The 21,220-nt window shown below is 32.9% G+C and overlaps 3 protein-coding genes across 3 annotated transcripts; 1 reads left to right on the top strand and 2 right to left on the bottom strand.

Annotated features, from left to right (window-relative positions):
* Window positions 1–2,249: 2,249 nt before the first annotated feature.
* LOC114170885 (uncharacterized) lies at window positions 2,250–4,033 on the top strand. Its single transcript, XM_028056315.2, has 2 exons — window positions 2,250–3,155; window positions 3,779–4,033. Exons 1-2 carry the CDS (start codon window positions 2,286–2,288, stop codon window positions 3,860–3,862), a joined length of 954 nt encoding a protein of 317 aa, XP_027912116.1. The 5' UTR covers window positions 2,250–2,285; the 3' UTR covers window positions 3,863–4,033.
* Window positions 4,034–8,904: 4,871 nt separating this feature from the next.
* Window positions 8,905–15,704, bottom strand: LOC114173942 (aspartic proteinase 36-like). The gene is made up of 12 exons (XM_028058638.2): window positions 15,234–15,704; window positions 15,018–15,138; window positions 13,777–14,204; window positions 13,514–13,670; window positions 12,450–12,532; window positions 12,276–12,372; window positions 12,108–12,180; window positions 11,781–11,993; window positions 11,458–11,582; window positions 11,115–11,216; window positions 10,947–11,044; window positions 8,905–9,355 (listed from the first exon to the last, which is right to left on the bottom strand). Exons 1-12 carry the CDS (start codon window positions 15,494–15,496, stop codon window positions 9,184–9,186), a joined length of 1,932 nt encoding a protein of 643 aa, XP_027914439.1. The 5' UTR covers window positions 15,497–15,704; the 3' UTR covers window positions 8,905–9,183.
* Window positions 15,705–17,237: 1,533 nt separating this feature from the next.
* Window positions 17,238–21,080, bottom strand: NRAMP4 (natural resistance associated macrophage protein 4). The gene is made up of 4 exons (XM_028058451.2): window positions 20,229–21,080; window positions 19,978–20,114; window positions 18,969–19,621; window positions 17,238–17,832 (listed from the first exon to the last, which is right to left on the bottom strand). The coding sequence occupies exons 1-4, from the start codon at window positions 20,738–20,740 to the stop codon at window positions 17,611–17,613; spliced, it is 1,524 nt and encodes a 507-aa protein (XP_027914252.1). The 5' UTR covers window positions 20,741–21,080; the 3' UTR covers window positions 17,238–17,610.
* Window positions 21,081–21,220: the final 140 nt, after the last annotated feature.

The following is a 21,220-nucleotide window of genomic DNA, read 5'->3' as shown; positions in this document are numbered from 1 at the left end:
CTACTCTTACCAAGTTTCGTATTACCTTATATGTTATTTTCGTGGGTATTTATACCTTCCATCAGAAATAAAATATAATTACTACCTACAGCTCTTTTAAATCTTATTTATTTGTGTGTATTAAGGAGAAATCCGTTTTAGCTATAAAGTACATCATAGCATAATAAAATAATCATTGAGTATCTCATTAAAGTCAATTATGAAATAAATATGGTTCGTTATACGTCAAAAAGAACTTATCACTGAGTTATGATTATTTAAGTAAAACTTTAAGAGAAATAATAAAGATTATATTAAATGACATCTAGGCTGTACTTTGTTTTTGTTTAACAACTTTTAGGATGATTTCATAAGATATCTAAAAAAAATGTATAATTAAATATTTGAATATTCATCAAAGGATTATTATCAACTTTTATTTTGAAACATATATAATTAAGAACAATTATATATATATATATATATATATATATATATATATATATATATATATATATATATATATATATATTAAATTTAGGGTTAAGTATCAATTTTGTTCCTAAATTGACATGAAATTAAAATTGACTTTGATTCGAAACTTTAATATATTTTGATATTCAAATTTTATAGTCATTTAAATTTATTTGCGTTAATTGGTTTTTGACGTGTCAAACAAATTTCATACTAACATTTGAATTGTTTATATCATTTAACATATTTTCGTTTTAATATCTATTGAAAAATACGTTTGACACTAAAAAACTATACCCATCTATTTTTTAAATTTAAAAATTAAAATGTATTAAAGTTTTAGATATAAACAAATTTTAATTTTGCGTTAAAAAACCAAAAATATATTTAACCATTAATCATTGAATTTAAGTATAGAAATTGTTCGATATATACACAATAAAATGGTGTCATTGTATTTATTCAAATAACAAAATTATAATGATGTATAACATCAACAATGTTAACTATAATAGTAATAAAATGATAACTGTGATGATGGATATGGATATATGGGTTTAACAATAATATGCAAAAATGATAACAAATATAATAATGATAAAAAAAAAGCCACAAAAATAAAGATAAAAAAAAATATTAAAAGAATAAAACTTACACCTTGACAAATATTAATTTAGTTATTGCACTTCTATAAAACTAGAGTTCAAAATTATAATTCCAAACAACAGTAAAATTCTAATTCACGTAAATGAGAATGAGTGACTAAAGTCGACGAAGAACTAAACTCATTTAACGTCTTGATATCATTTTGAATATCCGATTCTAGTCCCAAACCTACATTTCTTGCTTAATTTGACATGTCGAAACAGACATTAAAAGTTAAAAAAGAAATGAAAATAGTGATAATTAAAGATGTGAGAAGAGGATTTTGAAAAATGTTTGAAGGGTGAAATGAAGAAGGTGTTATAGTTGTGTCGGTGATGTGAACAGTTCCTTCTTCTAATAATCTCTGGGGCAATTATTGCTGAACATCCTTTCTGGCTCAACCTCATTGGTTCATTATACAATCCAATATCATCTATGTATCACCACATCATACACCAAATCTATCATACAATCATCAAGGCGTTTAACGACTTTGGTTTTAATTTTATTATTGCCTAATTAAAATATTATTTATTAGTTAGTTATGCATTCTATTCTTTTCTTTATTAAAATGTGTTAACTCTGATTATTAATTACCAATAAAACAAGTCCTTTTTCATAATGTCACCGACGCTCATTAGTAACTGCTAAAATTTTATATTAATAATTAAAATTACTTCTTTTCCAATTTTATTATTACAACTAACTTTTCAGAGTTTCAATTTCATGATAAAGTCCCGAGTATTGTTAGAAATTTTCTAATTTCAAATTAAAAAATACATGTGTTAATGTCTGCTCTGGTTTTATATCTTTTGCACATAAATTATAATTGAAGATTACTATAAATTTAATTTAACCTTGAATATGTGACATTATAATAACTGAGTAATTCCTTAATTATACCCAACCCCATTGGTGTTAACGGTCGTGGCTAATAGTAGGACAGGTCCAGACTGGAAGAATGGAAACACAAGAGGAAAAACTTATTTGGGTGGGCCCCCAAATGTGAAGCTTCTGAACCCTAACCCCTAAAATTGTTGATCCAACGGCTAGTGGGGGCCCATCTCAGTGAGACCCACTTCCCCACACCACCACCACCCTCCTCCTCTGTCACCATTGTCCTATCATCTATTTATAAACCTTCTCCCACACTTCTCACTGTGTCCCCATCTAACTCTCCTTCTCAAATGGATCGGAAAAGCTTCCTCTCTCTCGCACTCATCGCCGTTGTCGTCGCAGCCGTCGGAGGCCAGTCTCCATCGGCGGCGCCCACCACGACCCCTCCTGCCGCCACCACCACTCCCGCTGCATCCCCAGTCACTACCCCTTCTAAGCCTACATCACCGGCGCCGGTTGCTTCTCCCACGTCATCTCCACCATCTTCCTCCCCCAATGCTGCAACCGCTACCCCCGCATCATCTCCCACTGCTTCGCCTCCGTCTAAAACCACCGCACCAGCTCCAGCGACCACCCCCCCTGCCGCCACACCCCCGGCAGCAACACCTCCTGCAGCCACCCCTCCAGCAGCAACACCTCCAGCAGCCACACCTCCTGCAGCAACACCTCCTGCTGCCACACCTCCAGCAGCCACACCTCCTGCAGCCACACCTCCGGCTGCCACACCTCCTGCTGCCACACCTCCAGTAGCCACACCTCCTGCTGCCACACCTCCAGTAGCCACACCTCCTACTGCAACACCTCCAGCAGCTAAGCCTCCGACAGCCACACCTCCAGCAGCTAAGCCTCCGACAGCCATACCTCCTGCTGTGACCCCAGTGAGCTCGCCGCCGGCGCCAGTTCCTGTAAGTTCTGCACCTGTAGCTGTTCCCGCGAGCTCTCCCCCTGCACTGGCACCGACAGTTTCTGCACCCGTGGTAGCACCGAGTGCTGAGGTTCCCGCTCCGGCTCCGAAGTCGAAGAAGACGACCAAGAAGAGTAAGAAGCACACTGCACCCGCACCGTCGCCAACATTGCTCGGACCTCCCTCTCCGCCGATCGGAGCTCCGGTATCCAGCCAGGATGCTCTGTCTCCTGGTCCAGTCTCGTCTGAGGACGTGGTACGTATTGCGTTAAAACAAAAACTAATTAACATTCACTATGAAAACAATATACGTATAAATGCAGACTTTTTTTACAAAACAATGCATATAACTATAAATAATTCGAATGTGCAGCAATTATTAGACAATTCATAAATAAATGTCAATTCTTAAAATTTTTACACTTAAGATTAGTCTTGTTTTGTCTTTGGTTTGACCCTCATCCTTGTGTTAGGCTTCAAACTTTCACTGCTAAGTTTTGTGTGTGTACAGTTATAGGTTTAACTTTCACTATTTCTGCAATTTAGATCAGATCTGCATTTTACAAATGCAGTTCAGATCTGCTCTGCAGAGCGAGATGAGACATTGATATGCTTTGTTCACTTCTAACTTCTGTTGTTTTTCTTTTGTTGACTTCAATCATACTCATATCTTGTGTGTGAACTCGGCAAGTTATACGAAGTCATGAATTGTTAATAAAATCAAAGAGTTCAGTCGCTGTCGGAATAATGTAGCATGTTTTTGGTCGTGGTATTTATTGATTATGTGTTCATGTTTGGGTCACAAAGGAGGTTACTACTGTAGCAAAATGTTAATGTTCTGAATTGGCATCTGAAGTTTTCACGGTTTGTAAATTGCAGAGTGGAGCTGAAAGCATGAGGTGCTTGAAGAAGGTGGTAGGATTCTTAGCATTGAGCTGGGCTACTCTTGTTTTGATTTTCTAGAGAAGAGGCTGAGACTTCATGGCAGTTGTTACATATTATTATTGTACCATTTATTGTCTTTTTTTGGCCCTGTCGGGGCCAACATTAAATTTATTTGCTATTGTTTTCTTCGATTTCTTGTTACTTTTTATATATATAAATAAATATAATTGATGATGCTGTTTGACATAACTTTTATTTTTGTATTCTTTGGATCCTTGTCTTGTTTTTGTTGTGTTTTTTATCTTGGGATTGCTTGCTTGGAGGGGTTGGCACCGACACTTTAACGTCTTTCTATTTTTATTTTTATTTTATTTGATTTTCTGGTAAACTTTCTATTCCTGGTTTAACAACGAATTATGCTAAGAATCACAGTATTATAGTTTTAAATTTCATCTCACGTATTGTAAACGGTAGCATGCAGTCATGCATTGTTTACAGCTATGATTATTTCAAGGGTGATTTTGGGTTTCATATACATTGTTGATTTTTATTTTATTGATATAGTATTATATACCTTATAAATATATTATTCATTTTCAATGTTACAGAAGATGTTGATATAAATTTATGCAATAAAAGGTATATATAGATATAACATATATATATATATATATATATATATATATATATATATATATATATATATATATATATATATATAAAGTAATTTATGTTAGTTTAAATTGATTTCTCCTATAAAGTACAGGATTCTTTTTACAAGTAAAAAGAAAATACTTCATAATTATTTACATGTTTAATTCACATCTCCGAAAGAATTAATGATACTATAAATCTGCTATTTATTCAACTATATATTAATAATTAACAGTCGTGTGACTATGTAAAAACGTACATTTAAATATAATTTTAACAATTTAAATATGATTAACATTTTACAATTATCATTCAGAATTATTATGCTAATTTAGAATTATCGCTTTATACCATTTATTCATCGATCCATATAGAATGTTAGAATTGGAATTTTATTGTTATTCATTTCTTAGAAAGCTAATTGTTTATTTAATTTTTAAGTTTTGATAAATTTGAGTATATTTAATTGAGTTGTTATTAATTTTTTGTTGTATATTAAATATTTAAAACCATTTTTCATTTAAGTTCAATTACATAGTTGTTATATATTGTTTCATTCATTCCTCACTTGCTGAGACCTCGTTAAGGAATTGAACTCGAATTTCACATTATATGAATACGAAGACCGAATAAAAAAGTTGGTTCTAAAAAAAATTGAAACTTTGACACAAATTTTAGGGTAAGAGAACGAAATCCAGTGAAAATAGTATTCTCTACAATAATATATTTGTATGTTTCCTTCTAAACTCAATTTCTCAATAATATACACATCATTTTTTATATGTACTAATATAACTGTCCTCAAAAAAGAGAAAATATTTAAGATATTTTAGTATTGAAGTTGGTACATGTAATAATAACATTGTAGGTAAAACAAGATGTACTTGATAAGGTTACAGCAAAAGAATTTATTGAAAGATTTATTAATTTTATGTATTTAGAAGAATAACTGATGACCCCATTAAATATCATCATATGCAATGTGTCACAATAGTAATTATGTGACTTTATAAATTGCACAATGTGTAACATTTAATTTGAAATATTAACATGTTTAAACATTACAAAGCGATTGGAGAGAAATAAATTTCATATTCAGTCACAATTTTTCGGAATCATGGATTTTCATTATTGTAACTCCTAAGAATAACAACACATATTTTATTTTTTAAAATCGTAACGTGTGTTAATTAAAGAAAAAAAAAATTAAAGTTAATAAACATATACTAATCTTAATTTTTTATATAATCAACACACATTATAATTATTGAAGACTAAATAGATATTCAATTGCTTTAATCATTAATAAATTTAAACAAAATCAATAAAATTAAAATTTGTATGCTAACACTATAATTTTTTATTATTATAAAAAATTATCAATATACTATACTTAATTAATTATTTATCTTTATTTTTGTTGAAAACTTAAATTGTCACCTTATTCATACAAATGTTTTCGTACAAAACTTAATGAAAGTTATTGATGAAAATATAATATTGGAGACAATAAATAAAAAAAGAACTTAATTATGTTTTGAATTTCTTATAAATTTAAGAATTTTGATTGAGTTTCTAATAAATTGTTATAATTTATTGAATTCTTAATATTTTAAAACTTTTCAATGAACTTTCTATGGTTAAATATTTATGTTATTTTATAATGTGACAATAAATATTTAGAAAAATTTTTGGCTATCATAATTTTTTACAATAAAATATTATGTGACAACATTTAAAAAAGTGATCGTATAAGATAATTTTCAAGTAACAGAGTTAACAAAAAGATTTAATATTCATTTGAAAAATCTTAAAATTGTAAGGATTCAACAAACCATGTAAATTGATTATGAACTCAATTAAAATGTTTTAAATTTATTAAGGACTCAAAACATAATTAAATAAAAAAAATTAAGAAACATAATTTTTTAATCTCATTCTCAAAAATTTGAAAAATTCTTAATCACTTAGATTAAAAAATCAATGCTTAGTTTTCAAGCTATATTATTTGTCCATCTTCATATCATTCGAAAACAAAACAACTAGCTTATTTAATGAGTGGTATTGGATCAACTAAAAGTATTGGCAACAAGTTATGAATGTTGAAGATGATACTTAATGAAATTCAGTGCTCTCTTTTCCATTAGCCCAGATCTAACTTTATTCCACAATTTGTTCTTGTTTTCTTCGAGTAGACGGTAGACCTAACTTTTTATCATATAAAGACCAATTTTTATGATCTGCAATTAAGCTTCAACTAACTTTACAGGCGCCAGCTTGCACATTCAGTAATACTAGGTCTTAATTTCTCTTCCTTCCAATTCAAGTGAACCAAATCTGATGAAACCCTAAAAAGTTCTACAGATTTTGCCACCCAAATTCTGAGATCTTCTCGGGTCATTCATATCGTTGATAATTGACAAATCTTCGTGCTTTTATCTACTTGTCGCGTGCCACAGAAAATTGCAGTGACCACAAAAGGCCTTATTATTAGTATAGAAGTCTCTTTTGGTGGCTACTGCAGCTTCTGATTTTACTTCCACGTGTAGACATGGCTTACGAGAATTAAAATCATGCACAGTGCAGCTTTCCCTGTCACGTGTTTTTCTCGTGTCATATGGAAAATTTCTCTGCTATTTTCTTTTTCAGCTATGGTGAAGACTGAAAGAGTGTTCTACGTGTTTTTCTTTAAGCACAGATATATTGAAACTCACATTTTTTCCTTTCTGAGTTTCCTTCACTGGGACGAAACGTTCAATGCCAAAATCGCACTCAACGAATTTACTTTTTAGCCACCAAAGGCAACCGTGAGATGTGAAAAAAAATTCCTCTAAACTTTTTTTACTTAAATTATGATGGTTTCGGTTTCAGATATCAACACACAAATGAAATGACCATGGACTTTATGTTGTTAAATGTTGAGATATTTATTCACTGTTAAACTCAAATTTTAAACTCAGAAATAGTTAAATACTAAGTTATTTTGATTGACATTTATAATCAAAATAATAGTGTAAAGAATCTCTTTATAAAGCAGTGTGCACAAATGGTTCAACTCCAAATTAACTTATACTCTAATTACTATAATAATTAACAATATTAGAAGTGGCTTGACTCTTGAAAAATTGTTGTTTGTCTGTTTTGAATTTGATACATTTTTTTTTTCTGGTTGAAACTTTATTCTTTAGTTATCTGGAGTTAAATGTCGAGAAAAAAGAGAGTAGTCATTGGAAAGAATGGTGAAAGGGTAGGAAGCATCATAAAAGTCATAGAAGAATAAAATAAGGTTCACCAATTGAGAGAAGAAAAATAATATCGATGTACTAAAAAAGAAAATATATTATTGTAATACTACATTGAAAATGCAGAAAATGATTTTTTTTTTATTATTGAAAAATTGAACAAATAAAAGGATAAATTTATATACAATTTTATAACTCTAAAAAGTAACAAAATAAAAACCTATTAACCGTTGGTTCAAATATTTACTAATATCCCATCTAAATTAAAAATAAGTGTTAGTGGTTTTCAATTTACCTAAAATTGTGCTATATATTTGCCTTATTTACTTAATAGTTTATTCTTCAATCAATCAATCAATGCTTCATCAGTGTTCCCATTATTAGAAATTTGGAAGTATAATGATCAAACCAACCAAATGATCTCTTCTTCCAAATCTTTTAAGTTTTGTCTTCTTATCTTTTTTTACGTTTTCTTACCGTCTCTTGTTGATTTCTCGTTTCCGATAGGCCACCAAGTTCATTTTTTTTCTGTCACTTCCTCTACTTACTTACCTTGAAGGAGACTTTCATCAAACAGTTAAATAAGTTATAATTATCGATTTTGTTGACTGAATTATCAACTAGTTTCCATGTTAAATCAGTCACTAAAACATTACATGTTAAATAATGATATTTAACAACCAAAATTATTTGGTGGCTAAATATTATATTAAATATATTTTATAAAATAAAATTTATTTTGGTCGCTAAATTGGTGGCTAAAACATTACATATCAAATAATAATTAGCAACCAAAAATATTTGATGACTAATTACCATATTAAATATATTTTACAAAATAAAATTTATTTTGATCGCTAAATCGGTAACTAAAACATAATATTTAGAAACTAAAAATAGTCAGTCGTTGTTTCGATTACTATATGAATAAAAGTTATTGTACATTTATTCAGTCGTTAAATCGATGACTATTGGTGACTACCATGAATCAATGACTATTGGTGACTACCATGAATCGATGGCTATTTCAATCACATTTTGCGACTAAATTATTTCGGTGGCTAAATCACATTTTTCTAATGGTGTTTATATGTGGGTGCCTATCATCATCATTACCTTCAATTATAACCACATCATATATAATCTTATGGTTATTAATTACTAATTAATTAGTAAATAGAATGAGATACAAGAAAGAAGAGGATGAGAACATAAAAATAAGAATAATAACAAAGTAAAAGTAATAACTAAATAAATATATAAGCATCTCCCTATAACGAAATTTTAGTTTAAAACCTAAAGCTACCACCCTTTGACTCACTGCTATACTGCATTTATCATAAACACAATTGTGTTTGCAGATGAAGAATTCTTTATATACAGGCAAAATCTTGATCGGTTGTATACTATATGATTGTATAAATTGTTTTTTCATTGATGGACTCGAATATGCCAGCCACATTAACCAGGCAAACCACTAAGCAATAGTGGTTCAAAACACGCTCATAGTGGCTGAAGTTCCTGCTCTCTAACAGCTACATCAACTGGCTCGTATGAGTGCTCAGTTTGCTGTCTGTTTTTCCAAATTAAAAATATTCCTAAGGTTGCTAGTCCTAGAAGCAATGTAAGCAAAACAGCTAAAGCCACAACCAAATAATATTGCTGCCACCAAGTCCTGCATAATTTCAGAAAAATGTGTTTAATGGTTATAGAAAAATACCTAATCTATGTACGTCAAATAAGAAACAGAATTTTCAATCAACAACCATGCAAAATTTAAGGTTAAATAGGATGAGATGTCTAAAATTTGAAAAGAACAGAGGTTGGTTTCCCACTTATCCCAAAAGTTTCCTTATGACAATATATTTGCATGACAAACAGGTAAAAATAGAAGTGAAGTATTAAAATTTTATGGTTCTGAATAGAATTAATCTTAAATTAATATTTCCAGATAATTACACTTCATTCTACCATTGAACTATTCACTAAGGCAGAAAACATGCCACAGGCTTCTACGCAGTAAAGGGAAAAGTATAAGGATTCAATATACTGCACCCACATCTACACAAGGAGCATAGTATGCGAGAACATGAAAAATGATGAAACCTAATCTTCAGCAACTCTCGAAGTCAGTCATAAATTGAATTATATGATTTAGAGACTATGAAAAATAACTCTAAAATCATATACACCATAAATAGCGTTCAATGTACTAATATTAAACTAGAAACAAAACAGCTTAGCCATAAGTCTCTTAAAACAAGTTAATTAAGTTTATGAAGCCTCTATATTTGAAGAAGGAAACAGTCAACTAAAGTGCAAGCATTGAACAAGTGAGTAACAAATACAGTAGTAGAATAATCACATAGGATAAGTTCAAAAGTTGCTGCATCAATTCCCTTTTATCTAACAATTTAAGCTTATATGAATCTTCAATCTCTTTGATAAGAATTGGTGAAAAAGAAGTTATGATAAAACAATGAATTGTTGTTCAATCATGTGATTGTATAGATGATACGGAATTGGGCTGAATCATCCCTCAATCATAAGATCCAATGTCATTTGAAATTCATCTATGATATGTATCAATAGCTACTCAAGTCCAACTTAATCGCACAACTCAATTTGTTAATGAAATACTTTAATAACTATACAATCATATATAGATATTTAATAATGGTTGTATTCAAATTTAATCTTTGTAATGTTTTGTCAAGCAAGATTAGCTCCCTTTCATTTTCACCTAATAAGCTCTACAAATGCACACACTTATGTAGAATAGTTATATAAATACATGAATGCCTTAAATATATTTTTAGATCCAAGAAATTATCAAACTTTGTTTTAGGTCCCCAGTATTGTTAACCTTTTTGTCCCAAATGAATTTATTACTTTGTTTTTATGCCTAAAATTGCTTAGATGGCTCTGTAACAATAAAATGGGATGAAAAAGTTAAAACAAATTATTAGGAACCAAAAACAAAACTTGGTAATTTATCAAGAATCAAAAACCAAATTTAAGTCTACATGAATATCGGTATCTATAAGTATGAAAAGGCCTGCATATGTTCTTACAAATATCAGATGAGGAAAATAACCTTAAGCATGAATTTTAATAGATTAAGGAATTAGACTTTCCAATCACTCTGCATCAGTAACTAGGTACCTCAGTATTGCATGCATTATGAATAATAAAAAGTTATGCAAACACAAGTACACGATGGTAGGAAAGATAATTATTTGACTTTTTTCAAGAAAAATATTTACCGTTTCAATGGAGGCTTGGCATTCCAATCAAGTAACTTATAACTTCCGAGTGAGTCGGGAATTTGCATTCGATGCTCAGAAAGCCGGGCAATCATACTCTGTTACATTGAAAATCACAATCAAACAGGCAGTTTTTACCAAAATGCAAATGCACAAGTGTCTACTTACCATTGCGGTGGCATTTGTAAAGAAATCAGCATATGGCCTTGGTGTTATGAGCCATTTAGAGAGAGAAGCATTTCCAAGAGAAGAAACATTCAATAAGTGAACCTGTGAGCATTCCAGCATGTTTGTTGTCATTATAAAGTAAGAGTACACATCAACAGGGAAAAATTACTAAAAAATGCGTATTGTTTTATCACTATTTTGGAAAGTTGTCACGTTAACTAAAAGTAAAGTTATATTATGAATATTGTTAATTAAAATCTTATACTGCATGAAAACTATTAACTATAATTAAAGATGCAAGTATTCAACCAAATTTTCTCCACTTCAGTGACCATCTTCTTACCTGTGAAGTATTAACATCTAACTCGTTAGCAATGAGTCCAGTCAGTTCCGTAATGTGAGGCTTCATTTCCATGTAGCTGACGTTAAATGAAATTACAATAATTATTTGAGCAATTTGGAGTTCACCTGCACATTTAAGTTGATGAAAACAGATTAGTCATCAGTGAGCTATAAATCACAAAAAGATGGCAGAAATTTCGGAAAAATAGACAAATAAACTAAAACAGTGAAATCTTTTATCAATGAATAACATGTTATCCAAGCTTGAACATGGTCTCTCAGCATATCTCTTAAAATAAAACAAAAAACAGCAGCTCATAATACCTAGCTCTAAATTATACTGTGATGGGGAGGGGGACGGAGCAACAGAGGGCTCAAATGCTTCGGTCAAATTTGTTCCTTCAGATTTTGGTGACACGGGTGGGGGTGCGTCTGAGACATGCAGTCTTTCCCATAACTCAGAACAATTAGTCTTCCAGAAACCAATCTTTGTATGCTCACGATCATACAACACAAGAGTGTTACGAACAACAATACCTACACAAACAAAAGAATGATCACTAAAGTATAAGACAAACCCACACTAAATAATATTTAAAAGTGAGGGAAGTATGAAATGGCATGAAATTACCCATACTAAATAAGGTATACCTCCTAAAAGAGTAGTTGGATCATTGCCATTTGAAAAAACCCCAAGACAATATGCACCTCGCACTTTTAAATGCTTCATAAAAGACAAGCACAGTAAAATAGGGATAAGAAAAGTAATCAACCAAGAAAAACGACTAAGGATATTAATGATTTTATTGCACAACTAACCCGAAACAGGTAATTTTCAGGTGACAGTGACAACTTGTTACCATTTTCAAATACCATGTCAACTGCCGGAAAGCTTTTAGAGAGTTCAGAGACATCACTGAAATACAAGTAAACTCAAAACCGTTAATTAAGCAGCATCCGTGTGTACACTCACTACTTAAAAGTGCCACTTACCTTCCTGCACCAGAAAAACATATATCATTATAACGTGGATCTGGACCACTTATTTGCTTCAACGAGTGAGTTTCCTTCATAATCTGCAATCAGATAAATACATAATCTGAGTCATCAGTCATAAAATATAAAATATATGGTATACAGAATACTTCATTTTATATAGCAAACAGGAAAATTGATTTATGATACCAAAATAACGATGATGAGAGGTTAAAAAGGACTCTCCAGGAATCCACAATACATAGCACATTCATTTCACTAACCGATTGAATTATCTAAATGTCTGAGCTGTTAAGGGAGAATATCCCAAATAAAACAATACTGAAATAAAGCATAATTAGTAATAATCTTAAAGCATTGCCACTTAAGTGCTGTTCCAAAAACTAATAGCTAGTAATGACTGCTAATATTGCATCATATGTTGATTAGAAAACTGAACGAGAATTTGCAAAAGTAAAGAACCAAAAGAGAAAATGACATGAGAATTGAAGCATCTTTAAACTTCTATTTAAATATCATAGAATAACAATAACCGGTACGGCAAAAATATACTGCTATTCAAGTAAAGAACAAACATCCATCCAATGAATTTTAAATTTATACTGAAAAAGTTAAGCTCTTATCAAAGCATCGAAGTTGCTTTACCAAAGTGGCAAAGTGCATTGCATAAATATTCAGTAAATTTAAAAAAAAAAAAATCCAATAAATAACTTAAGTCACTTAAAACTAAGGGAAGACCAGGATCATGATTATGAAAAAAGAATATATCTGCAGCAATATTTGTATAATGGGGATGATTCACCCACAACAGCTCTAAGAGGTGCCTCCTATATGTGCAATAGGGGGTATTCAAGGCCTTCCCAGAAATCTTTAAAATTGAAATTGTTTCTTACAAAGAATACCTTTATGGCTCCATTTACAATTATATATTCTACCTCACCACATAACACAGGAATGACAAGTCTCACTGATTTGAAAACAAGTCAAGGTTTCAGAAAATATGTGAGATTAAAATTGTAACTAAAGCACTTATACAGTAGTATTTATGAGAAAGAACTTACAGCATGTTTAAGTGCAATAAATGCTGATTCTGGAAGGTATGCATAAGTCGTGCCACTATCCAAGACAGTTCCATGCTTCCCATCAAAAACCTTTGGGTTCAAATTCAGTCGCTTACCCGCAACATGTACCTCCTTCAAATTTATATTGTAATATGGACTGTTGGCATCCCAAAACTAGAGTAAATGTGTGAGATTAATAAAATGCATTTGTTAAGAAAATGCATGACATTTCATATCTGTAAAATAAGGAATTTGACACACACCTTCTACCAGGATCTGAATGTGTAAAAACCATGTCAGCTGGGGGAGATATGCTACCAAGAACCATAGCACCCCCACCAACACCCATTCCACCATAGCACAGTGAGAATGAATCACTTATCACTTTTTTCTCAACCAGTTGGTCCATGATACTTAGATCACCACGGCCCAAACCCATGATTCCATCAGCATGCTGAGTATAAAGATCCCCAGTCTCATCATTTTCACAGCCAAAAGTAGCACGTTGAGGGGAAAGCTCACTCTGATTTCCAAAGGATACAACATCCTCACCAAGGACCCCACTGCTAGTACTCATTTCGGCATACCGTCTCTCATACGTGCACTGCTTCCTGTCTGCGTCACAGTTGCACTGCCATGTGCATTTTAAAGGTTGATAGGTTTCTGAATCTTCTGGCTGGAACTTTGGATCCTGTTAAAATAAATTGGGGACACAAATCCAATCCACTTCAGATAAATCAGGTGAGATACACGTGATAGGCACTACGATTTCTAACCAAAAACCAGTCTTTTAACATCTTTTTAAAGTTGAAATAAATGGCATTCAGAAACAAACTGAACGCGCCAGAGGCATAGCAGTCCACCACGCAACATTAAAGGAGTGTAGGTAGTTGGTAGAAGTGAAAATTGGAGGAGGAATGAGAATGAAATTCAGTATCTGGAGTCTAGACTTATCTGGTATCTGAGGTAGTTATTGATTTTGAGTCCTCCATTTTTCTATTTTCACAAATATACAAAGCACACCCGGAAGTGTATAAGTATAAAAAAATCATATAACCATTCAATGTGTATTTTTATCATAAATTCACCTTAGGACCTCACTCAACTCCCACAAAACTGATCAAGCGTTACAAGAATTTGAGAACTCAACACACACTCCTTTAGGTCACTCACCTAGGACTAGACATCCAGAGCATGGACCAATGCAGACCAACAACAACCCCCTTCACCCTAAGAATAGACATCTTGAGCACAAATAAATGTGACTCAATAATCAATCTAGAATAGACTTTGATAACATCTTAAAATATGGCTTAAGGCCTTGAAAAGTGAAGACAGTTCTTATAATAAGGAACATACTAGATGTAGATCGTCAAGTTGGCCACTCAATAATTTTCATAACCCATAATCAAATAGCACCTTTTTTACACAAATTTAACAATCAATCAAAATAAACATTAATTTATTGATCCAGATATGTGAGAATAGTATCCGGAAGCACTACCTGGTGTTTACCACAGTGTTGGCAAGTAGAACATGGGACATAGGTCACAGTGCTCCCTGTATCAACAATTAGAGCAAACCTCTGCGGAGGAGTACCGATCCAAAGCCGCGTCGTGTAGTACCTAATCATCCCATATTCCAAAACACACAATTACAAAAGAAGAGCGAAACTATTTTGAGAGAGAGGAAAGGAAGCGTTGTAGCGAAAGAGACGAACCCGTTCCGGAGGAGATCGTCGTGGAGCCTCATGCGAGCGTTAGGGTGGCGTTGGGACTGCGATCTCTGAAGTTGACGACGGGGGCTAGAGTCGGAGACGTAAGAATCGGGAACAGAGTGTTGTAGAGGAAGAATCATAGCAGGAGGAGAACCCTCGTTTGGTAAGAGTAACACTTTGCCGGAGTCACCGTAGACAACAACCCACTGCGCCAGGGATAGAATAAGGAACACGACGGCGATGAGTTGCGTCCGTTGCAAAGCCATGAGTCAAACTGCTTCAAGCGATGGCGTAGATCGAAACCAAACAGGAACTGAAGACTGAAGACTAAAGACTCCACCGAGAAAAAAGAGTCTCAATTTACGCAAAGGAGAAAGGAGAAAAGTCAAACTATCCTTTGCTGCGCCCGAAACCAAAAATATCCATTTTCGCTTATTTAATTTCTCGTTACCCCCCAGCTTGATTGTTCTACCAATTGTGTCACCACCATCACCTCTTTTTTAAGAAAACAAAAAAAAAACATGGTTGTCGGAAAAAAAAATTGATCGAAGTGCCAGATTTTTTAAATTTTGATACTGAGTTTGAAAGTTTAAAGGTTGTAGAATAACAAAATTGAATATTTTTAATAAAAATATATAGTATTCTATAAATTATTATTTTACATTTTTTTACTTGTTTAGATGGTGTGTATGAATTATTGATAAAGATAATATAATATGCTTTAACGACAAATATGACATACTTTAATTTTCACAATGTTAAGTGGTTATTGAAAATGTTTAAGAATACGTGGGTTAGAAAAGGGTCCTGGATTTCATTGCAATAAGTTAAAATCAGACTAATGTATGTTTATATTTAGAAAGGTATAGATCGATATATTATGGGATGAGAGAAAATAATATTTGAATTAACTTTAATATAAAATGTCTCAAAATAAACTTAACAAAATTTGATAAAAATAACTAAATTTAAATATTTTTAAAAATAAATGATTAAATTAATATAAAATTTTGAAAAAGAACTAATTTTAAATTCACTCTAAAGATAAAAACATATTTAATTCTAAAATAAATTAAATCGCATAATTGTATTTTAAATCTCAGACATCATTCTTTGCATTATATTTTAAGTTTATTAAGATTTATATTTGAGGCTTACAAATATCATACTTATTCTTATTTTTGTTTATTTTTTCGTATGCACATTCAAAACAAGTAGAAACAACACATGTTCAATAATAATGTTTACACATAAAAATGAATATTCTTAAAAGATATTAAATAGATAATTATATATAAATAGAATTCTTAATATAATACTTTTTAATTAATAATAATTAAATACTCTTACTTGTTAATTAAATAACAATTAAATACTATTATTTTTTATTAAATAACAAATAAATACTCTTAATTTTTAATTAAATAGCAAGTATTTATGTAATTGTCGAAATGTTACATTAATTATCACCCTTTTGTGAAACTTATTTATGTTAATTTTATAAAAGTCTCTCCAGAAGATATTTCATATTTAAAATAATATGATATGTGATTAAATATGAATTTCTAAAATAGATGTAATTAAAAGTAAAATATTATTAATAATACTAGTTGTAGGAGATAGAAGAGGTATAAAAAGTACAGTGATTTTAAAATGTGAGCTACAATTATGGGAAAAGCATGGGTTTTTGAATATTTGATTGGGATGTTTGTTAATATTGTTGGATGACTTCAGATGTAAGAGTGCATGAAAAATATCAATGTCACAAACATTGTTTACTCTGTCACAGATGAATGTATATCCGTTTAAGTATGTGAGGACGAATCAAGATTCTCAATCATAAGTATATTTTGAAAACAAAGGAAAGAGACTGCAGAAAAATCTTAGAAGAAAATCCAAATTATTGTAAGACAGTTTCCTTTGGGTTGCCTTTTTTTCTTGCCTATAATTTGAAAGAAATGTTATTGCTGCAATTGGCATGGACTTAAGAGGGGAAGTGGCATCATATCGAGGGTATATACATCATCATATTCCAATCGAGTGGCCAGGGCCAGCCAGAGTGAACAATAAAGCGAACCATTTGCATGAACATCAAAGTTCTAAAAGCTGTCTCAACTACATTATCTCAACATCCAAGGTATGCTTACAGCTGCATTTATACATAGAATTCTGACAGAATTACAGATACATAAACTCTGACTTGTTTTCTTTTGTTGAAGTATGACAACCAAGGTTCCTGTGCCCCGTGCATCCAGTTGTAACTTCTTTTACAAATAACAAGCACGAGGGAGCCTAAAAGAATAGAAGAAAATTACTGGTGAAACCCGTCACCGGTAAAGCATTTCCTACTCCATGGTTTTAAGAAACTTGAACGATTTGCTTAATTCTCTGTGGAAGCAACTGTCTTGGATCCGGTTAAACTTTGCCACGGTGTATAGGTAATGGCTCGTGAAATAAGGTAAAGTACAAATGCAACATATGCAGCTGTTAATACAAACACTATAGTGGCAAACACTGCTCCATTCACTTCAGAGGAGAAGAATTCCACCAAAAGATACCCGTTTATCACTATCACCAGAGCAGCCACAAGCCAGGAAATAATCTGCATTCATATCATCGTAAGACAATAATGATTCATGACTATAACACAATTAATTCAAGAGAACAAAGCATAAAATCGGGCAAAGGGTGTTGGTCTAAATACGACCAATGTCCACAGAAACTAAAATTGAAGAACACCTTGACAGAAAGTCGAAGCATCATATAAACAACACTGTTTTAGCATGTCCAACATAAATAGTATTAAGGAGCACCTACGCACCAGAAGAAATTTATAAAGGAAAAAAGGACAGGTAGGGGTACAAGAAAAGGAATGCTTGAAACTACTGACTCCAGAAAGCGTAAGTCGCTTTGTTAAACTAGGTAGAGAAATTATCAAAAATCTCATTGATGGACATTATTTTATTTTATCACATATATCTACATATGTCATTTTCTTGACGTTTCAAGACAATGCAGTTTCACATACTCCCCAACTGCAGCAAAATAAACTGCACGATATAGGATATTGAAAATACAGTTTTGAGCCCATGGGCAGGAAGCACTAAATACACCCTACAAAATTCGTATTCTTATAATTACTTAAAAAAAAACATGTATCAAATGACTTTTATGTTTTTAATATAGTAAATGTTTTACATTTTTAATAAAAACTTTCTATTTTTGTCTTCTTAACATGTGCCCATGGTCAAATTGGAAAAACTATGAAAATATAATCTCATGATGCTAATATAATAATATACACAGATAAGAATAGAAGAATCTATGGCTTTGGAATAGTTGTTAAGAAGATAAAGGTCCTAGGGTGAATAATTTGTGAAACCAGATAATGGACACGCCACTATCTCACCTGCTTTCAACTCTCAAGACAGGACAGTAAAATCAAGCTACCTGTTTTCCTTCTCAAAATCTAATTTTGAATTGTAGGAGAAATCAGGTACGCCTTAAGTCGATTCTGAATTATCTCTTGCCAGAATAGCAAGACATAAAGGTCTACCCTGGGACATTTCCGAATTATCTCTTCCTAGTTTCATTTAATTGATGACCCATAAAGGAAGATAAAGATGGCAATTTCATATCAAATGAAATAATCTGAGATTTCAAAGTCTTCTATCACATAAATACACTGACAACGGGCAAAGTCTGACAAAAATGCAGAGAAAGTGATAGTATATATACCTTGAGGACAGGACCAATTTTGAAACTGCCCATTATCTGTTCTTTGGACACCAAGCAAAGCAAGGGAATGAGTGCAAATGGGATTTGAACTGATTGGAGAACATTAAGCCATTCATTCAGAACATCTAATGACTCCTCCGAGGTATCGAATATAAGAGCAACTATCATTGTTGGGATAATTGCAAAACTTCGAGTAATCAATGCCCTCACCCACTTTTTCAACCTTAAATTCAGAAACCCCCCCATGATAAATTGTCCAGCATATGTACCAGTAATTGTGCTGCTCTGTCCGGCTGCTAACAACCCAATACCCCATATATACAGGATTGGGAAAAGTCCACCCCCGTACTTCTCCTGAAGGTACTGACCTGCGTTTACAAGACCAATGTTGTTTGCTATCTCAGTACCATAAAAGCCCTTGGCAAACACAGTTGTAACAAATATATTAATCACAAAGGACACCACAAGGGCGATGGTGGACTCTATCGAGTAATAATTAAGAGCTTCCTGAACACGCCCTTTCTTGCTGGGATCAACCTGCCTTGATTGAACAAGCGCAGAATGCAAAAACACATTGTGAGGCATAATAATGCAACCCACAACTCCAACAGCTTGTTGTATAGTTCTGGAGCTAAGTTTAGGAACCAAAATACCTACAAATATAAGATTGAAGTATTAATCAGATATGTCGGCAGAGCACACATAAGAATTTACTCTAAGACAAAGTAAAATTCCACACGCCCAAATCAACTAAACAAAACGAAACAATAAATTTGGTTCATATGATATCTTCGTTTTAAGTTGTAAGCTTTAATCCCTACTCGTACATAAAAGTTAATTTTGGTCCTCGACGCCAGCATTAAAAAAGAATTTGAAGCAGTGTAAAACCACTACAAAAGCTGTATAGAAACTAAAAAATACAGTTTTTTTATGGAGACTAAAAATTAAAAACATGGATGAGTACAGGGAGAGAGTGAATAGTTGAAAGTAAAAACCAAAACAAACTTACCAACAAGAACATCAACACCGTTGGGCTTTGCTTCACCAAACATCCACGCAAACGAGAGAGCCATTACAGCAATCAGAACAGCGAAAAACGCCTCCAGTTTCCTCACACCATAGTTCTCAAGAAAGAGAAAAATGAAACTGTTAAAAAAAAAGAAAAAAGACAATTAAAGAGAAGCTAATTAATTAACCAATTGCTCAATTTGAAATATCTAGATATGGTTTAAGAAAGAAAGGGAGAAAAAGGTTAGGTACCAATCTAAAGCTGTAACGACGACCCCAGCCCAAAGGGGAACGACGCCGTTACTGAGAATCCTGATAGCAATAGCGCTCCCAATAACCTCTTGAATGTCAGAGCCAATAAGAGCGATTTCAGTCATAAGCCAGAGCACAATCCTAGCCCATGCAGGATACTCTTCCCTGCACAGTTCAGCTAAGTGTCTCCCAGTGGCGACGCCAAGACGGGCCGAGAGAAGCTGGATAATGAGGCCCATAGCAGTGGCCCACATGAGGAGCCACAAGAGCGAGTACCCAGCAATGGCTCCAGACTGAAGATCCCCCTCCAGATTCCCGGGATCCAGAAACGCGATGCTCATCAGAAACCCGGGCCCCGTGAACAGCCACAGCTTCCGCCATGAGAACGGCGGCGCCTCCACGTCGCCGTCCTGCTCGTCGATTCCGACCACCACGACCTTGTCCGCGGAATCGTACGCGGTCTCTTCCTGCTCCTCCGCTAACAGCGGCTGGTGGTGGTCTTGTGGAGGCATCGCTGAGTGAGGGAACTAAAGAACGAACAAGTGAGTGGCGTTGGTGTCACGCCGGCGTGGTCGGTCACTCGCTACTGTGTCGACGGCGGCGATTTTGACGTTTCGGTAACGTGTCAGTGAATTGCACTGAGAACCAGAACAGTCTGATTTAGTGTTTATCGTATAAAAATAAGAATCCAATTGAAAACAACCCTTGCGTTTTCCGAAAAGGAAATTCAGTTGCTCTTTTTCATCTTTATATTCATTTTCCTCGCACACTAATCTATGTCTATTTATTTTCCCAATAGAATAAGGTTTCTTGCGAGAATACGTATGGTGACATGACATCTCAGGCACGAAAATAAAGAAGATATCTTCCTCTTTTTTTCTCTTTTTCTTTTTTTCTCTCCGCTGTTTTTATACTCTCTTTTTTCGTGTATTCTATTTTTCAACAACTGTTGGTTTAAATAGGAAAAAGAAAAATACTTCATGGAGAGGACG

The sequence above is a fragment of the Vigna unguiculata genome, chromosome 2 (genome assembly GCF_037176805.1).
Source record: "Vigna unguiculata cultivar grain cowpea cultivar isolate G323 ecotype 2 chromosome 2, ASM3717680v1, whole genome shotgun sequence".
Lineage (NCBI taxonomy): Eukaryota > Viridiplantae > Streptophyta > Magnoliopsida > Fabales > Fabaceae > Vigna > Vigna unguiculata.
Note: the sequence above shows the minus strand (reverse complement) of the source record. Positions and strands in the feature narration are given on the sequence as shown.

What these genes read in the sequence shown, in the direction of transcription:
- LOC114170885 (XM_028056315.2), top strand. Translation starts at nt 2,286, where the DNA reads ATGGATCGGAAAAGCTTCCTCTCTCTCGCACTCATCGCCGTTGTCGTC. An exon ending in CAGTCTCGTCTGAGGACGTG is followed by an intron (nt 3,156 to 3,778) that starts GTACGTATTGCG and finishes TGTAAATTGCAG; the next exon opens with AGTGGAGCTGAAAGCATGAG.
- NRAMP4 (XM_028058451.2), bottom strand. Translation starts at nt 20,740, where the DNA reads ATGCCTCCACAAGACCACCACCAGCCGCTGTTAGCGGAGGAGCAGGAA. An exon ending in GTCGTTACAGCTTTAGATTG is followed by an intron (nt 20,115 to 20,228) that starts GTACCTAACCTT and finishes TTTTTTTAACAG; the next exon opens with TTTCATTTTTCTCTTTCTTG. An exon ending in CGGTGTTGATGTTCTTGTTG is followed by an intron (nt 19,622 to 19,977) that starts GTAAGTTTGTTT and finishes TTATATTTGTAG; the next exon opens with GTATTTTGGTTCCTAAACTT.
- LOC114173942 (XM_028058638.2), bottom strand. Translation starts at nt 15,496, where the DNA reads ATGGCTTTGCAACGGACGCAACTCATCGCCGTCGTGTTCCTTATTCTA. An exon ending in GACGATCTCCTCCGGAACGG is followed by an intron (nt 15,139 to 15,233) that starts GTTCGTCTCTTT and finishes TGGGATGATTAG; the next exon opens with GTACTACACGACGCGGCTTT. An exon ending in CTGAAAATTACCTGTTTCGG is followed by an intron (nt 12,181 to 12,275) that starts GTTAGTTGTGCA and finishes TCTTTTATGAAG; the next exon opens with CATTTAAAAGTGCGAGGTGC.